This window comes from Leopardus geoffroyi, chromosome B2, assembly GCF_018350155.1.
Source record: "Leopardus geoffroyi isolate Oge1 chromosome B2, O.geoffroyi_Oge1_pat1.0, whole genome shotgun sequence".
Classification (NCBI taxonomy): Eukaryota; Metazoa; Chordata; class Mammalia; order Carnivora; family Felidae; genus Leopardus; species Leopardus geoffroyi.
The window spans coordinates 129831806-129850072 of record NC_059332.1 but is presented as its reverse complement, the minus strand read 5'-3'; the positions used below and the strand labels follow the sequence as shown (position 1 = coordinate 129850072).

The 18267-nt window shown below is 39.0% G+C and overlaps 1 protein-coding gene across 9 annotated transcripts in view; it reads right to left on the bottom strand.

Moving 5' to 3' along the window:
• Positions 1 to 4498: 4498 nt before the first annotated feature.
• The window catches only part of PHACTR2 (phosphatase and actin regulator 2), a 274251-nt gene continuing 260482 nt past the window's right edge, over positions 4499 to 18267 (bottom strand). For all 9 annotated transcript variants that reach the window (XM_045499878.1, XM_045499879.1, XM_045499883.1 and 6 more), the window contains one exon: positions 4499 to 11126. In XM_045499878.1, coding sequence (XP_045355834.1) covers positions 11111 to 11126 — 16 coding nt within the window. In that variant the 3' untranslated portion in view covers positions 4499 to 11110. The remainder of the gene's footprint in view (positions 11127 to 18267) is intronic.

The window sequence follows — 18267 nt, the reverse complement described above, 5'->3', positions numbered from 1 at the left end:
GCCAAGAATTATTCCACATTACTGTCAGCTTTCTACAACTTACAAAGTTGCGAAATAGCTCAAAGGCAAGGATAGGCGCAAAGTCCTCACAAAACCAGAAATGGAAGTGTGTGCTGCTCTGGAAATGCATCATTTTCCAGTGAAGCACAAATTAAATGACAGCTATAGTATGCTTGGTATACTCGCTGAAATTAGACTCTGGTTTGTTTCACTTTTATTGTGTAACTTGGGGTGGCGAGTGGGCTTCTGTTTTCTCACCTGAATGTAAAACGGGAAGGATAATATTATTAATACTTACCTTATAGGAATCGTTGTTGGATTAAATGAGAAAACGTTTTCTGGGGCCTGTGCCTGGCCTGTGTTCAGCACTCAGCGAAGGTTAGCATTGTCCTCTTCCAGGTTAGTGTAAGTTACTCACCTAACTTCATGATAGCCTCAGGATGGCCGTGTCCTGAAATCAGGGCCCCCAGCACCTGGGATTTGTCCGGGAACATGTGCTTTGCTTCAAATCGGATTCACATCATGGGAATCTCCCAGGTTGCCTTTTAACCCAACTTGTCAGCTTCCTTCGGTCCTAATCCTTTTGATTTCTCTCAAATCCCAGTACCTTTCAGGTCCTTTATATTACATACTTAGATTTTTTTGCTAGCTTGTAGTCCCCAGTAATTGTATATTTTTAAAAATCCTTTTTAACAGCACAAACTCATAATATTTCTTGGCTTTATGTTTACTGACTCCTGTTCCTTGAGTTGAAAGTATATACATTTCATTGGTGAATACACTTTGGAAATACTAATCCATTTTTTTTTTTTTTTACTGTGCCTTTCTAATTATAACATGAATTTTGAGTTTTCTTTGGTATGATTCAGTTATGCTCATTCTAGCTTTGGGCTATTAGAAGCTCACAAATCATTAGTCTCCTTTAAGTGCCAACGACACTATTGAGACAGGTGACAAACTTTGAAAAAATATGGGGTAATTACATCATCCATGAGTTCAACTTATGAATTTAACTGTATGTTTTCAGCAAATGAGAAAGAAATAAGATTACCGTCATTACTACTGAGTGATTCTCCCTGCCTTCCATCAATGAACTCATACTGGGAATGTGGGTGAGACACTGACCACTATTTCCTCGATTACTATATTCCCTGTGCTTATGGTATGAGCATCTCATTGTGCTGAGTGTAATTCTTATGCTTAAAGGTAAGGTTTGTTTGTTTTTTTCCGGTAAGGTTTGCTTGTTTTTTCTTTTTCTTTCTTTTTTTTTTTTTTTTTTTTTTTAACACAAGATAGTACTTAAATGTAAACTAACTTCCTCATCTGTGGCTGAATTACAGAACCAGCCATGTATTTCACTGTTGAAGTAAAAATAGTCTGTGTGAACCTATTGAAATATATGTATGTTCATTGTATTTGAGGAAATATATTTTCAAGTATAATTTGCTTTACAACTTAACCCTCTACATAAAACACTACTCCATTTTACTTAAAATTAAGCTAACCAGTAAAACCCAGTTAAAATTAAAAATACATATATTCTCCAAAGCACTCAGATGATGTGTAAATGAAATGATTTTATGGTCTTGGAAACAAAGTCTGGTGAAGAAAAAATAGTTCATTGAATTTCATTGTGCTAATTTATTTAGTCTTCAGCTACATTATCTTTAGGGAGGTGTATTCATTTCCAGAGTTTCTGTTACATGTGCTAATATTCTCAACTTCCTCTCTGTAGGCCAGACCTTCTTCCTGACCTTTAGACTCATATATCCACTTGAATACTTACATCTACCCACGTGTGGATGTCTCAACAGGCAGACAATCCAAACTGAATTTCACGTCCAAAATTAAATGCCTCACCTCTCCATACCTCCTCCACTCTCCTGGCCTGGCTCTCTGTCCCCACACTCCCCACTCACACAACTTTACCTTTGCTGCCTTCTATTTCAGCACATGGCATCACCACCATCCACCAAGTTGCCCAAGCGGAAAACATAGGTAGAGTCTTTACTTTTCCATATCCCTCATTTACCACAGGCAACAATCACTTTTGCCCTTCAGCTGTCCTTTGAATTTATGTCTGTCTCTTCATTCCCTTAGTTAAAACCTTGGTTGAGGCCACCATAATCTTCCGGTCAGATTATGGCAATAGTAATGGTCTTCATGCTTCCAACATTGCTTCCTCCAGTCCAGTCTTGTCATTATCGCCAGTGTAATCAGGGCAAATCTGAGGATGTTGCCCCTGAGCTTAAAATTCTTCGTCTTAAGAATAAATTTCAAACTCTTTTAGAAAGGTTAGAAGGACCTTCAAAATTTAGCCATTGTTAAGCTCTTTAGTCTTCCATCCCTTTATTTTTGAGAGAGAGAAACAGACAGAGTATGAGAGGCAGAGAGAGAGGGAGACACAGAATCCAAAGCAGGCTCCAGGCTCCGAGCTGTCAGCACAGAGCCCAACACAGGGATCAAACCCATGAACCGTGAGATCATCACCAGAGCCAGAAGTCAGATGCTTAACAGACTGAGCCACCCAGGAGCCCCTGGTGTTGAACACTTTAAAGAAACTACAATGCAATAGCTGGAGAAGACATTTGAGCCCTTCCTAGAAGGATGGGTGGATGTTAATAAACAGGAGACCATTCTAGCTTGAGGGAATGGCAATTAAGCAAAGTTGTGATGTTGGAAGAATGCATGATGTATTTATTTGGAAAACAACGAGTTTCACTCACTTAGGCCCGAGTGAGGAATAAAAGAATAATCTGGAACTGTGGTCTATGGTGAAACCACAGAAGATGTTGAGGGCTAGCTTGAAGCACCTGGGAGGTATTCAGTAGGCAGAGGGGACTCACTGGAAAGTTCTAAGAAGGAATTATATGAGGCCTATCCTTTAGGAAGAATAATGTGGTAGCAGGATTAAGAACGGATTGGTTGGGGAAGACTCAGGCAAAGACCAAGATTTCAGAGGTAATCAAGGGGCTGAACGTAAAGAGGTAACAGATTTAAATTGACAATGGAGAAGATGACTTATAACTTAAGGTTGAGCTGCTGAGTATGCCTACTTGATAATTAGGGGCAAATTCTTCCAAATGTTGAGTGCTTCCTATTCCAGAGTGACCTGGGCCAGCTGAGGTCAAAAGTCCATCCAGGAACAAATCCTTGAGTTAACAAGCATTGAAATGCAAGTTCTCTCCACCTTAGGATATTTTTCTAACTGTGAAAAGTTATCTACAGCTTTTCTCCTTAAAACCCTAGAAATGGTACCTGTTTTTGGCAAAAGAGCAAAAAAGCCTTCACTCAAATTTTAGGTTCTTAGCCTTTCTCTAGAGTTTCATGTGTTCTACTCTTAGTGACCACCTGTTAAAGGGCAGAGTTCAAAAGCCATAAAATGAGCAAGGACTTGGCTTCCATGTGGACAGCAGCATAGTGACAGCCACTCCATACAGATGTCTGAGTTGGAGTCCAGCAAAGAGACAGTCACAATAAATCTGATGCCATCACAGTGTTATGTAAAATGAAAAAAAAAAAAATCTATTTCTTACTTCTACTGGGTTTTAGAAATTAATGCTTCAATGTAGACCCTAGTTTAGTGTGAGCAAAAATGGGAAGTACTTGTTGAACTATTATACTTACCTTGGGGATGTATAGCTAAGTTTTAATAGCATACTTAGGGACAGTTTTTCAAACCTACTTTACAAATTTTTAGTCCCAGGGCGCCTGGGTGGCTCAGTCAGTTGAGCATCTGACTTCAGCTCGGGTCATGATCTCACTGTGAGTTTGAGCCCCACATCGGGCTCTGTGCTGACAGCTCAGAGCCTGGAGCCTGCTTTGGATTCTGTGTCTCCCTCTCTCTGTGCCCCTTCCTCACTCATGGCTGTCTCTCTCAAAAATAAACATTAAAAAAAAAATTTAAACAACCTTTTTAGTCCCAGTCTTCTCTTATATATCTTCTATCTAGGATAATGATACACAAATTGCTTGTCAACTTTCCTCTCATACCTTTGCCCTTATCCCAGAGTTGAGGGAGGCTAAGTTACAATTTGTAACCACTGTTGAAAAAGTGATGAATATATTCCAATTCCTTTTTTGGCCAAAATATGCTGCCAACCTCTCTTTGCTTATAATACATTAAATAGTAAGCATAATGAGGAAGTTTGTTTATTTTCTGTATTATAAACTCTAAAGGGACTAGCTTTTATTTTTACACAGTATAATGTCAATAAAAACATCAACATCAAATATCCTCAGATATAAAAAAAAAAAGCAAGTTTTAAAAATATACTGTAAGTTGCTGTTTCACGCAGTAATTCTTAGACAGATATTTTAAATAAAAAGTACAAATCACAAGACCTTACATACAGCAATCTTTGAATTAGGTGCAGTTGGAATAATAAACAATTAGAAGAACTATCTTATTCTTGCTTTACAGGGGAGAACTCAGTGAGCTTTTAATTAAAAAATACCGAGCACTATCTCAATACAATAGAATTGGAAGAAACTAAAGTTGGGGATTTCCCAATGATTTTATTGAGGTAACTTTTCCCAATTTTATACATATATGCATTTATATATACTTAAGAAAGCTAAACAATGTTCTAAGGCACTTGGAATTGTGCACAGCAAAGTATCCTATAATATTATACAACTAAGTAGAGCATAAGTTTGCTTTTTAAATAACACAAACACCAGTAAGGAATAAAAAAAGATAATACATAGTCTGTCTTTCAGGTTGCAATAGTGGAATACATATACATATCTGTGTATACTTGGAGGTATTTCTACCCACATACTATAATACAGTACAGATCAAGAACAACAACAACAAAAAGAGAAACTGTCATGTTAATCAGTGTATAGTTCCAGTTATTTACACTCACAGATATTGTACCTGTGTCATATGTAGAATTAGATCACTCACTGGAAATCAGGAATCATTCAGTCAGTCTGATAATGATCACAGCTTACCACTCTTAACCACTTAAACCAAAGCTTGAAATAACAAAAGAATGCATATAGTGCTTTATTTGAAGGTCACTATTAACACAGAAAAAAATGACAGGTTAGGTTTTTGCTAGGTACTACATCTGGTGAAACTGGTGCAGAATGTTTGGAACACACTGGCACATTTCTAAGCCACAGAAGAAATATTTAAAAAAATAAAAATAAAAATTAGTGCCTATATTTTAAGTAATGAAAGTGGTTTGACCCTAGATTTATTCGGATTGTTTTCAAATGCTAGTTAGCACTGCAATGGTGACATCTCTTTGTGAAGGCTCTCGAAGCAATGTAATGATACAGTCAAACTATAATAAAAGCATCCAGTAAGGGAAAAGTCCCCTAAATTGGCAAGTGGCACAAATATTATTGGCATTTTAATATATACCATGAAATCGACCTGAGGGTGCAGTGGCATTCTGCCTCATTTACTCCCTTTAATTTATTCTTAAAAAGAAAAAAAAAAAATACTGGTATTTAACAAGCTAAGAATTCTTAAGCACCATCTAAATCTTCACAATATAATCACCTTTATCGACTCTGAGTTGCTCTGTCTCGAAAAAGATTATTTAGAAATTTTAATATTTAAAAAAATTTTAGTGGCTAAATTATTCCATTCTATAAGCCACCATTCATGCATATTATTTCAGGACATATTTACTACTCAGTTTTGGTGATAAAAAGTGACAGAGAATAAGTATGTTTATGTATCGTTCGCATAGTTTAATAATGTTTCACCTAGGTAAAATTCATCTTGTTTTGTGTATGACCATCATCGAAGTAGGAACAATACATATGCCATCCAGTTAATCCACGCTTCCTTCATACTTCAGAATTTTAGTAAAATTGAACTGCATGACTATATTTATACAGGGAGAATTCAAGCATTCGCATGTAGATTAAATGCTCTTTTAAGAGGGGAAAGAGGTGACTACTTTGTAACTCAAGGGATGTACCTTACCAGGTGAAATCTGGTGATTTTCATGGACCACAGGCTTTGTTTATGTGGATTGTTAGTTGTGTATTAAGCCGTACAATTCAATCCTCATGACACTGACAAAGATTGTGATCAACAGTGTAGTTCTGAAGTGAAACTGAGACCAAAACCGAGAAGAGACTTTGCTTCATCTGAAATTTCTCCTGAACAGAAGAGGGACCAGCCAAGTGACTATGCCCGCTCGAACTGCCAAGGCTGCCAGACAACCTCCTCCCTGAAGAACTGGCAAACTAAAGCTTCCCTGGAGCAGAAGCCTTGAAAAATAAAAGGGAAGGAAACTGTTCAGGGCCCAAAGTAATGCAAGGCAGTCAGGATGATATTTTGAAATAGGTAGTTTCCCTGTGTGTCCTCAAACCGCACTAGACAGGGGTATTCACGGAAGGTGGTACGGCCTTAGGAGGGCATTTGAACACTGGGGAGGGCTTCTGACTTTTGGTTTTACAGTGACTGGGCATGCTACTGGCATTTAGTTAGCAGGGGCTTAGGATACTAAACGTCTTGCAACGTGGGGAACATTTCTGTAAACAAAGAATTGCCTAGCTCCAAATGTCAAAGGCACCCTCACTGAGAAACACTGATCAACAGTGCTCTGCACATAGGGACACCTTGCACGAGCAACGTGACAAGCTGGATGACATTTTTTGTGCGGTAAATCCTAGCATTGCTAAAAATGACCCTCGCCGGTAGGGTTGGTTTTTGGTGAGAATAGCTGCCACAGGATTCTCTATTTTATTTTATTTTATTTTATTTTATGCCAGAAATCTTGCAGAATGTATATGGGATTTGTTAATTTGAAATGACCTTATGAGATATGCTTCCATTGGTTTCTAGAAATGTGATGGTGGTTCCCATTTTCATATAAAGCTTATGCTTAATTATTACCGAAAGTAAAAGGAAAGTGAAAGTGAGAATGGTTTGGGAGTATTCTACCTTTGTCGCCACCAGCCTTTGGTCACTGCCAAGCTCTTGGAAATCTGAATTTGAACTACCCAAAGATAAGTTTTCTCTCAGAAAAATGGTCCTATTAATTTGATGATGACTTTTGCCATGGCATTCCCCTCTAGGACATATTTCAGTTCCAGAAGTTCATTCTGCTTTGCCAAGCAAAACAGTGTGATACATCCTGCCAATAAGAAGACAGCAAATACTCAATAGTGGAACATAACCCATTTCAAGAGGCCAAGGGACAACTCTGCAAATAAATTGCATCCTAGTGGCTCCTTACTGCTCATAACATACTCCAATGATGTGAAGAAATTAATTCCTGTCACAAATTATATAATTTCACTAGTAAGGTTAGGGGTAATAATATGGCTGGAATTTAGAAATGCTTCAGCTACCATATTGATGAAAATGACATAATCGTATATTTCTTCCATCTCACCTATTTTTGAGGAAGGCTTCTCACTATGTTTAATGTGCTGCTGGGACCACTTAAAGAATAATAAACTGAAGAAATTTTTGAGCAAGAAAGGAGGAATAGAGCATTTTCACTCTTTAAATGTGCACCTACAACTATGTGGTAGGCAAAGTTGTCTTCTATTGCGAATACGGTATCATTTTTGCAAGCTGTGTCCGACTATTGAGTATAAACACAACGCCTGTTACGTGTTAAAACGTGGTACGTATCAGGATACGCAGCGTTAATGCAGACTGTTTTCTCTTTTAAGTGTAAGCTACTGTATGTTTTCAAAGTACCAATGCAGCACTGAATTAACTGCAGGGTGTGAAACCCAAATTACAGGTTTTAAGAAATTATCTCTCATTTTCAATATTTGATGACTTTCAAGGGTGCATTCAATTCCTTTACTGTCTTAAATAGATTTCCACTTACATTTCAGAAGTTTCTAACAGAAATATATTTACTAACGTTAGAGAAAGATAAGTGACTACAATCATTATGCTAATAAAGGAGATGAAAATGAAACCAGAAAGTCTGCTTTTCTGGGTAAATCAGAGAAGATGGATGAGTTTGCTTTTTCTTCCACTTAGAACAGCTATTCAGATACCCAAAATGGTCCTCTGAATATTATAGATTTAGTTTAAATAATTTAAGGAATTAACATAAAGGTAAATCATATCAAACATAAAAAATGCAAGACATTTCACATACACAGGGAATTATCAGGCAGGGCTGCTTTAAATTCACGCTGATCACCAGAGGACTAATTTTGTCAGACCATGGAGAAGCTGATAAAGCCCATGGCGTCTTCTCACAACCTTAATGTTAATGCTCTTTTGCTTGATTTTTCAAAAGACCGAGATGGCCCCTTTGTGTTTTACAGTCTGTCTTGTTCTTTCCTGCCTGGGATCTTCCTGGATATGGGTTTGTTTGCTTCCCTAATCATATCTTGGGGACTCAGGAAAACTCATTTCCTCTATGTCAGCCTAACGTCTCACGTTAAGTAGGGAACAGCCTGGTTTGTGTTACAACAGCCCAATTCGTGCACATATTTATTTTCTTCATAGAATTGCAGCTTATTGGTTGGACAGCAGAAATGCTGGCATTGGGCATAGGGTGGTCCACAACTTTGCATTCTTTTGGGTCTTCCAGACAAGAGACCTCTGGATGGGCTGCCAGGTGAATATGCAGTGTTTCCGTCTCCTCAAATTAGCTATTAATATAGAACCTTATTCTGCAAAATACAGGTTAGCTCATAACCCTTCGATTGTTTCCACAGCTTTTTATTTAAAGAATCATTCTCATGACATAATTGGTGGTTCTTAAATATTAGACTAGCGGTGCTAGTATTTTTGGCTTTTTCATTTCTCTCTAACTTGTAAACTTTTCTCTAAATGTGTCAATCGGTATGAAGAAAAAGTATGAGTAGTTCATAAATCTGACCTATCATACTAGCGAGACAGTATACTGAAGGACCGGAGTGTCATTTTTGAACTGGGTGCATCTCATTGTAGATTATTAAAAAACTGCATCACAGGCACCACGAATGGGGAAAAAATTGTTCCTTTTATCAACCAAATAGACACTTGCCATGACCTGTATCTCAAGTGCCAAAACAGTGATAAATGTCTTATATTTAGCATTTTATAGAGGCCTTGTGACTAGAAATTAAGGTAATATTTAAAGATTAGAAAATTAAAATAACATTACATTCCTTGGACATTTTCCCAAGACACAAAAGTGATCATCTCATAATATTATAAGGAAAGGGAGGACTTGGGCAAGAATCAGCACTAACTTAATGCCCATGGCTGGATCGAAGCACCGTGACATGGGCAAACCTTTCAGCCAGAAAGAAAAAACACTTGGGCATGCAGAATTTTTTTTTTCTTCAAAAGCAAAAGTTCATCTTGTACTAGTACTAAAATGACAACAGTGAAGAATCTGGGTTTTTTAGTGCACACAGCTGAGTGCAGCAAGAAGGGCAACTTCTTTTCTTGGTTATAAAATGGTCCCAGCTTTTTGTAATAGGCCAACTGGGGCTAAAAGTTTTTATTTGTAAGCAAAATCATTCAATTTCAAGTGGTTCTGTAAAATACAAATGAACGACAGGATCCAAACTTATCCCCCAGATTAAATGTTTGCTATTTTGGTTGAAATTGCAAATTACAGTCTTCCGTACTATGAACCAGAAACATTTCAGAAAATTCTAGCCTGAGCACTGAGAATAAAATAAAGTCTACCATGTCCTGTCTTGTTATTATATGTCTCATGTGTTTTTAATACAAGGAGCACAAAACAATCATGAAAGAACAATTGAATGCAAGGGGTATTTACATCTGATCATATGTGTTTGGGAGCATAAGCCATGCTGTGCCTGTGACTCCATGAAAAACGGCAAGATGGCAATTGAGGGTGTCTCAATACTGAGTGTAGACTCCCAGAGAAACCTTCCATGACTTCCAAACTTTAAGCTCACTGATTCTTTTGCACTGAAAGTCAATGCTATATTTACGGATGTATTCTGCAGACTCTTAAAATATAAAATGAGGTCCTCCTTACTTGCCACTTAGCGGAAATTCCCTGTGTTCTTTTAAGCCTTTGGATGAGTATTTTTTTGATCCATGTACTTAATTTTTTTAATAGCAGCAATTCAACTTAATGCAGCCTTGAAAATGAGTAGTCCTTTCCATGCCCACTCACACCTAACTGCTGGCAGAACACTTGCATTTAAGTTTTAACTTTGGATTCAGATTTTTTTTTTTTTTAAAAGGTGTTGTGATTGTCAATATTATCTTCCTTAGATCAAGCATGGTTGCTTTGACTTTGAAGATAATCAAGGTAGGGAAAGACCAAAAGATTTATTTCTAGAGCTTCCTACAGATTTATAGGGTCACATTCATCTGACTTTATTCCCAGTCCTGTTATCCTTGTAGAAGTCTGGTACATTAGATAAGGAGTATAAAAAAATAAAAAGTGTGTATATAGCTATGTTACTTGAAACATGCAACAAAATTTGGGCAGGCATGCTTGTTAAGAGTCAATAAACGTCTCTTGCATTTAAGAAAATGATGCATGAAAACACTCAGACTTATTTCTGGCAATTGGATTCACTGGCACAACATAAAATAATGGTACTATACTGCACCAACATAATGGTGAAACAGGAATATTCTTCTAGGATCCGGTCTTTAAGGAATCCACGTTGGGTGATTAGATTCCAAAATCCCTTAATAAGTTCTCAGCTACCAAAAGCCTACTTCAAAAATATTTATGCCTTGATTTTTTTTTTCTTTTCTTCATTAACATAATGAAATATTTCTCTTCTTTTCTGATTTTCAACCCCTACCCCTTTCCAGTGCCCAGCAATTCCAGTCCCCATTTCTCTTTAACCCGCACTCTACAATTTGGCTTTCTGGTAACAGGGACCCAGCGATTGTCTTCTGCTCATCTTCCTTGATTAAAACTCCTGATGGAGAATAACTGGTATAACCATGGTGTTGCTTACCATCAATACACATGCTGGACAGCAGAGTCACTGCACCTGTCCCTTTGCTTGTTGGCCCTATCTGGGCTGTATAGGTGGGGAGCACTTTCCATACACTTCCTTCCCCAATTAAATGGAAACACACACATTCAAATCCCAGTGCAATATCAGGTTTTCAGGAAGAGAGGCTTCCCCCAAAGATGACCAGTCTATGTTTCCAGAGTCTCACACTTCTTTATGGACGGTGAAACCTGACAGAAGAAACAGAAACTCTGTGAGTCTATGGTATAGAAAAACACTCTGCAGTTGGTAAACCGAATAAGGTACAGCAATGTTTATATTAAAGGGAGCTCTAGACATCTCCCAACTGAATTACTGTTATCAATTACTGGCATAACAGAATACTGTTACAAATGTTACTGTTACAAATGTTAGGCTGGAAAGCAAAGACAGCCCCTCTATAAAATTTTCTGGTTATATATCATCGAGGATACAGAGCAATCAGTATACAAAACATAGCAAATCTTCAGCATCATGCTGTGAGCTGTACTGAGCTGAGTGGGATGTTTCATACAGGATTTGATTACACCTGGTTCTTAGTTATAGAAGGAAACCATCAACAAATAGTCACTGTTTCATTATCTTGAGCATCTCATCACCTCCCACTGAAGACACTAAATCTACTTTCTTACCCTGAATTTCCGAATACCTGCCAGGCATTTCCATCTAAATGTTCCACTGAACATATCCACAACTATACAAATGGTCTTTTCTTATAAATCTGCCTTGGCACGTTCCATCTTGTTAAACAATCTACCTTTTAAAAGATTTTTAGTCTAAGACCCTCAGATTTGCAACTCATTTCTCTTCTTCACCCTCCACATCCCATCAGTCACCGAGTCTTGCCTCGACTGACGGTCTTTGAGTCCATTAAAGTGTCCCCATCTTTTGCTAGTGCTGTTTTAATGGCATGCTAGCTAGCTAGTTAGCTGGTTTCACATCCTTCCATGTGAGTTCCTGAACCTCCTTGTGTTTTTGGAGCCCTGTGCTTTTGTGCACATGCTATGTTCTCTAATATTGCAATCCTCTCCCTTCGTTTCCCATCTATGTTTTCATATTCAAGATCAGAGTCAAAAGTCATCTTCTCTACAACATTTTATCTGATTTACCTCTTCAGCCCATTTCTGTGGTCCCACACAGAAAGTTTACGCAATTCTATTTAGTATTTCATTTGTCTTGTCTAATCTAATGTTCACTGGTCCTCATAAATGAGTCTTCTAATTCATTTTCCTGTCCCAGGCTCAGAGATGTGGAGATCAAATCTGTGCCCCACATTGTCACTAGCAATATCATCATAAACACTAATCTGATCTTTACAGTTCTTTGTTAACATCATTGTATTGTTCACCTTCCCCTATGAACCAAAATTTAAATTTCTTAGAGTAGTGATTGAGGCCTTTCAGGATGTGGCCCAACCCATGTTTCTAGCTAGATCTCTATTACTACTTCCAAAATACCCTAACTTCCGGGGACGCCTGGATGGTTCAGTCGGTTGAGCATCTGACTTCGGCTCAGGTCATGATCTCACGGTTCCTGAGTTTGAGCCCCGAATTGGGTTTGCTGCTGTCTGTGCAGAGCCCACTTCAGGTCCTCTGCCCTCCTTTCTCTGCCCCTCCCCCGCTCTCTCTCTCTCTCTCTCAAAAAACAACAAAACAAAACAAAAACCAACCAACCAACCAAACAAAAAAACTTTAAGCCCCCAAATACTCTCCACTTCTGTGCTCTGCCTTTTGTCCTATCTTCCTTCCCATCTCCAACTCCTGCAATCTCACTCTGTGAGTTCTCCAAACTCCCTTTCCTCCATTTCTCAAGGAAGCATTAATCACCTTTCTCTTCTGTGTTCCCATAACCCTTGGTTTATACCAGTTACTTATCACCGTATACAATCTTTATGTAGGTGTGCCTCCACTAAGATTGTGTGGCATGGAGGAAAGACTTGCTTTTCATCACTTTTAATCATGGAATACGATATCTGGCACACTGGACAACTTAAAATATGTTGTCATGTAAAATCAAAGCATGAAAAAAGTGAAAAATTAAAGCCATAAGAACAGCTGAAGCAAGATTGGCTATAAGTTGATAACTGGAAAAGCTGCATGATGGATGCATGGGGCTTGTTATATTATTTTTGCACGTTCGACTTTCCAAAACTCAAAATAAAAATAAGATATACCAAGCTTTCCAAAGTTAGCAAACTTGTTGTGACCAAAGTAGGGATGTATCCACTTTGAGTTCCATTCCTACTGCCAGCCTTGGCCATAACTTTGGGAGGTACGTGAATCTACATTGGTTACAGGGAGACAACCTTCCTGTTTTAGTCACCTGGGTGTTGTTTTTGCCTTCTGGTCATGCAAAATCCTTACCAACTCAGGCCCTTTGCACTAGCTATGCCTTTGAAATCAGCTGGTTCCCTTTGGGGGTGGAATGTTTTTCTCTCCCCCAACAGTGCTGACAGCTTCCTCTTGTCATCTAAATCACACAATAGGTTTTATTCCCTAAGACACCCCTTTCATTGCCATCCTATCTATACACCCGCTCTTGTTCCTTCAATAGCATCCTGTTAGATTCTCTTTTGTTTAAAAATGTTATTTATTTATTTATTTATTTATTTATTTATTTATTTATGAGAGACAGTGAGAGAGCAGGGGAGGGGCAGAAAGAGGAGGGAGAGAGAGAGAGAGAGAGAGAGAGAGAGAGAGAGAGAGAGAATCCTAAGCAGGCTCTGTTAGGATGCTAACACATCCTATAGAATGTTCCAAGTCACGAACCGTGAGGTAATGACTTGAGCCAAAATCAAGAGTCCGATGTTTTAACCGACTGAGCCACCCAGACGCCCTTACATTTTCTTGATAGTACTTAGCACAAAATGAAATTATCATTTTTATTGTAATGGTTTGTCTTCCTCAGTAGAACATAACCATGTGAGAGTGAGGACTTTATTTGACATGTTCTAAATTCCCAGGGTCCAGAACAGAGTCTGACTCACTCTATGTGTTCAATCAATACTTATGGAATGCATAAAAACCTGAATACATCTATACTGGCATTTAGAAAATTATTTGATAAACTTTCTTTAAGCAATTCTTATAAATGAAGAGTCCAATCATGAGGCTCCCCCTTAATTAACTACAATTACATTTATATTAATCTACGATACCCAATATGGTAGGACATTCCATCATGCTTTCTAGGAAGAGTCAACCATAACTTGAAGAAAAACACAGAAATTCTACAAAAATATTTCAAAAGAGTAATTGAAAACCTCTTAAACCAACCTTTTTATATAAAATATAAAAGACGGGTAGATAATAACAGCTGAAAGTACTAATGTTTACTTTGTGCCCAGCACAAGTCCAAGTGCTATACATATTATTACCTAGCTTCATCTTCAAAACAATCCTATGAGGTATGTACCTCTGTATCCCCTCAGTACAGATGTGGAAACAGACACAGAGATGCTAAGTCATGTGCCCAAGGCACAGAGCTGGTAAGCGGAGGCTCCAGGCTTCAGACTCTATTATTAACTAACCTACATCAGACTGTGAGAACAAAACATGCCTTCACTCATACTTTCACTCAAAGGGTCTTCTTGGTGCCCTCTGGGTGGAATGTAATGGAAGAGGCAATCAGTTAGATTTCTACATCTGTCCGTTAGTTCTGATCAATTTTGACCAGAGAAAAGTCCTGTTCCCCATCCCAGGCTACACTTTGATTGCCACTGTTCTCTCAAAAACATCTGCCTTTTGCTACAAAGGGAACTCAAGGACAATGGGCTCAGCACAAACTTTTTGCAATTACTAGAAAAGCGAGTCCAGTGATGTCCTTGGGGTTGAAATGAGCAGTACAACCTCCCTCCTCACAGGACACACAAGCACTGTCCTTACCACACCAGGGAAGCGGGTGCCCTGGGGGCCGTGACAATAAGACAAATAGACTACACCTGCAGGACCTTTACACCTTGAGCCATCAAAGTTCAGCTTTTCTAGGAATTAAAGACAAACTCATCGAAGTGAGCAATTATTTTAGCCCTCTCCTAATTTGCTGGGCTTTGTACAGCAGACATTCCACAATGCTCTAATTTTCACTGGATTCAAAGGACAAGCATAGGGAAACATGACATGACGGGCTAGGTCTTCCCACTGGTAATGCCTGTGGGATGAAGTAGGTGAATTAATAATTGAAATGCACAACAAAGTGAGTAGTCAGTGGACCAGAAGAGATGTAAAACCTTCTAAAGCCCAGCATTTTCCTAGAAAGCATTCTGCTTTTAATTTCCAGAAATTAGCAGGACACCATAAAGCTTTTTTGTTTTTTCCTGCAGGCACTATTTGCCCATGGGTCCCATTAGAGAATGAACTCCACGTTTGCACTGCATGCAAGGTCACAGGCCATCAGCATGGCTCCCAGGTCCAGCTAAGAGAAGAAGGTGACCAACCAATAAGAGGCAATAATATGCTAACAAAGCCAGGGGTCAGAAATGTACCCTTTCTGGGGCGCCTGGGGGGGCTCAGTCGGTTAAGCATCCGACTTCGGTGCAGATTATGGTCTCACAGCCTGTAAATTCAAGCCCAGCATCAGGCTCTGTGCTGACAGCTCAGAGCCTGGAGCCTGCTTTGGATTCTGTGTCTCCCTCTCTCTTTGCCCCTCCCCCACTCATTCTCTGTCTCTGTCTCTCTCTCAAAAGTAAATAAACATTGAAAAATTGGAAAAAAAAAAAAGAATGTACCCTCTCTTCATATGGACTGCCAGATCTGGTAAAAAATAAATAAACAAATAAAACAAAAACTAAAAACAAAACCTCATATATTTTCTTGCACTATCCAATCAGAAAAGGAAATTTATATTCTGGCTTTTTATTTATTTATTTATTTTTAATGTTTATTTAATTTTGACAGAGAGAGAGACAGAACATGAGCGGGGAGGGGCAGAGAGAGAGAGAGAGAGACACAGAATCTGAAGCAGGCTCCAGGCTCTGAGCTGTCAGCACAGAGCCCAACACGGGGCTCGAACTCACAAGCCGTGAGATCATGACCCGAGCCGAAGTCAGTCGCTCAACCGACTGAGCCACCCAGGCGCCCCCTATATTCTGTTTAAAGGCGGCATCTTTTCTTCCAATTCAGCTCCAAAATTCTCTGGTTAGAGGTACTAAAAATGCAAATTGCTCTTACGTTTGTTACAACTCAATGGTTTGCATTCATTTTTGAAATGTGAGAAGTTCAGCTTTACCTCCTGAGAAGTCTGCCTCTCTGACAAGATGACAGTTTGGCTTTAGGCTTCCAACTGATGGAGCAATAAATAGATTTATTGTGATTGTGCCTGAAGTACACTGAAACTCCTGGTCCACTTTTTTTTCTGAGCTCTCCTACGACTCAAAATTGAAGTTACCTACGTTTTTTTTCTTTTTTCTTTTCTTTTAAAAAAATTTTTTTTAACGTTTTTATTTATTTTTGAGACAGAGAGAGACAGAGCAAGAACGGGGGAGGGGTAGAGAGAGAGGGAGACACAGAATCGGAAGCAGGCTCCAGGCTCTGAGCCATCAGCCCAGAGCCTGACGCGGGGCTCGAACTCAGGGACTGCGAGATCGTGGCCTGAGCTGAAGTCGGATGCTTAACCTACTGAGCCACCCAGGCACCCCCGTGTTTTTCTTATTAAAACTGGAATACATTTTTCTTATTTTCATACTGTTGAGAGGAAGTGAATGAGAGGGGGTGTTATTTAAAAAAATATTTTTTAATGTTTATTTTTGACAGAGAGAGGGAGACAGAGCATGAGTGGGGGAAGGGCACAGAGAGAGGGGCACAGAATCCAAAGCAGGCTCCAGGCTCTGAGCTGTCAGCCCAGAGCCCAACGTGGGGCTCGAACCCAACGGACTGTGAGATCATGACCTGAGCCGAAGTCTGATACTCAACCGACTGAGCCACCCAGGTGCCCCGAGAGGGGGAGCTATTTTTAAGTCATGGGATTCAGGTAAAGATCATTCTTTTCCATAAAGGTGATTCCTCCACAAATTAATACATACAAACTTACTCACCTTCCTGTAAATTCATTCAGATAATAGAAAATAATAAAACTACTCACAAATGTAATTTGTGTGTACTTTTCCTATACTTCCGTGTTTGATATATACAGAAATCCTGAATAATGCATTTCTCCTTTATTTAAAAGGGTTTCAAGGTCGTGGCACATATGTTTTAAACGTGAGCAGGTTCTCCTAAACCACAGCTCTTAGTTCTACCTGAGAAGCCAGATCACATGCTGGATGGGCTTTTATTGTTCCAAATACTGAGCCAATTGCTTCCAAGTCTGGTGGTTAAAGCTGCATTTCTGCAGCTCTTTTTAGGTTCTGTCCAGGTAAATGGAGCACCCACGGAAGAGAACAGCACTGCAAAAGCAGCTTTCTCATTCCTCAGTGGAGGACCCCTTATTTAATTTGATTTTTATTTTCAATGTTTAGTTTTGAGAGAGAGAGAGAGAGAGAGATAACGAGCACACGTGTGAGTGGGGGAGGAGCAGAGTGAGAGGGTGACACAGAATCCGAAGCAGCAACAGGTTCCGATCTGTCTGCACAGAGTCCGATGCAGGGCTCAACCTCACAAACTCACAAACTGTGAGATCATGACCTGAGCTGAAGTCTGAGGCTTAACCAACTGAGCCATCCAGGTGCCCCGCCCCTTATTTAATTTTGATTGGGGTCCCACGTGTAATTCTTGCCGTGTCACATTTTGATAAGTGTATCTAAAAGTTGAAAAATCAGTTTACTTTATCTGTAAATCTACATAGGATAGTAATCACTCAAAATGGTATAGAAGGAGATAGTCACTTTAAATATACATGCCCACACCCACAGACATACCTCAACCTAACCACATTAAGAGGTTTGAAAAGTAGAGAAAAAAAAAAAAAAAAAAAAGAAGCCTATAACCCCATTCTGTAATAAACAGTTAAGAGTTTTTGGATGTTATTTCCTATTTTTTTTCTATGCATCTGAATTAAAAAAAATTTTTTTTAGGTTTATTTATTTTGAGGGAGAGAGTAAGCAGGATAGGGGCGAGGGGAGAGAGAGAGAGAGTGAGAGAGAGAGAGAATCCCAAGCAGGCTCTGCACTATCAGCGCAGAGCCTGATGTGGGGCTCAATCCCATGAACCGTGACATCATGACCTGAGCTGAAATCATGAGGCAGACACTTCACTGCCTAAGCCACCCAGACGCCCCTCTATGCATCTGAATTTTAAATAAAACATACTATTGTTATTCATAGCTTTATCAGTATCCTGATTTTCCACTTAACAATATGCCAATGATCTTGAGACTCACTTTGATGCTAAGACTGTC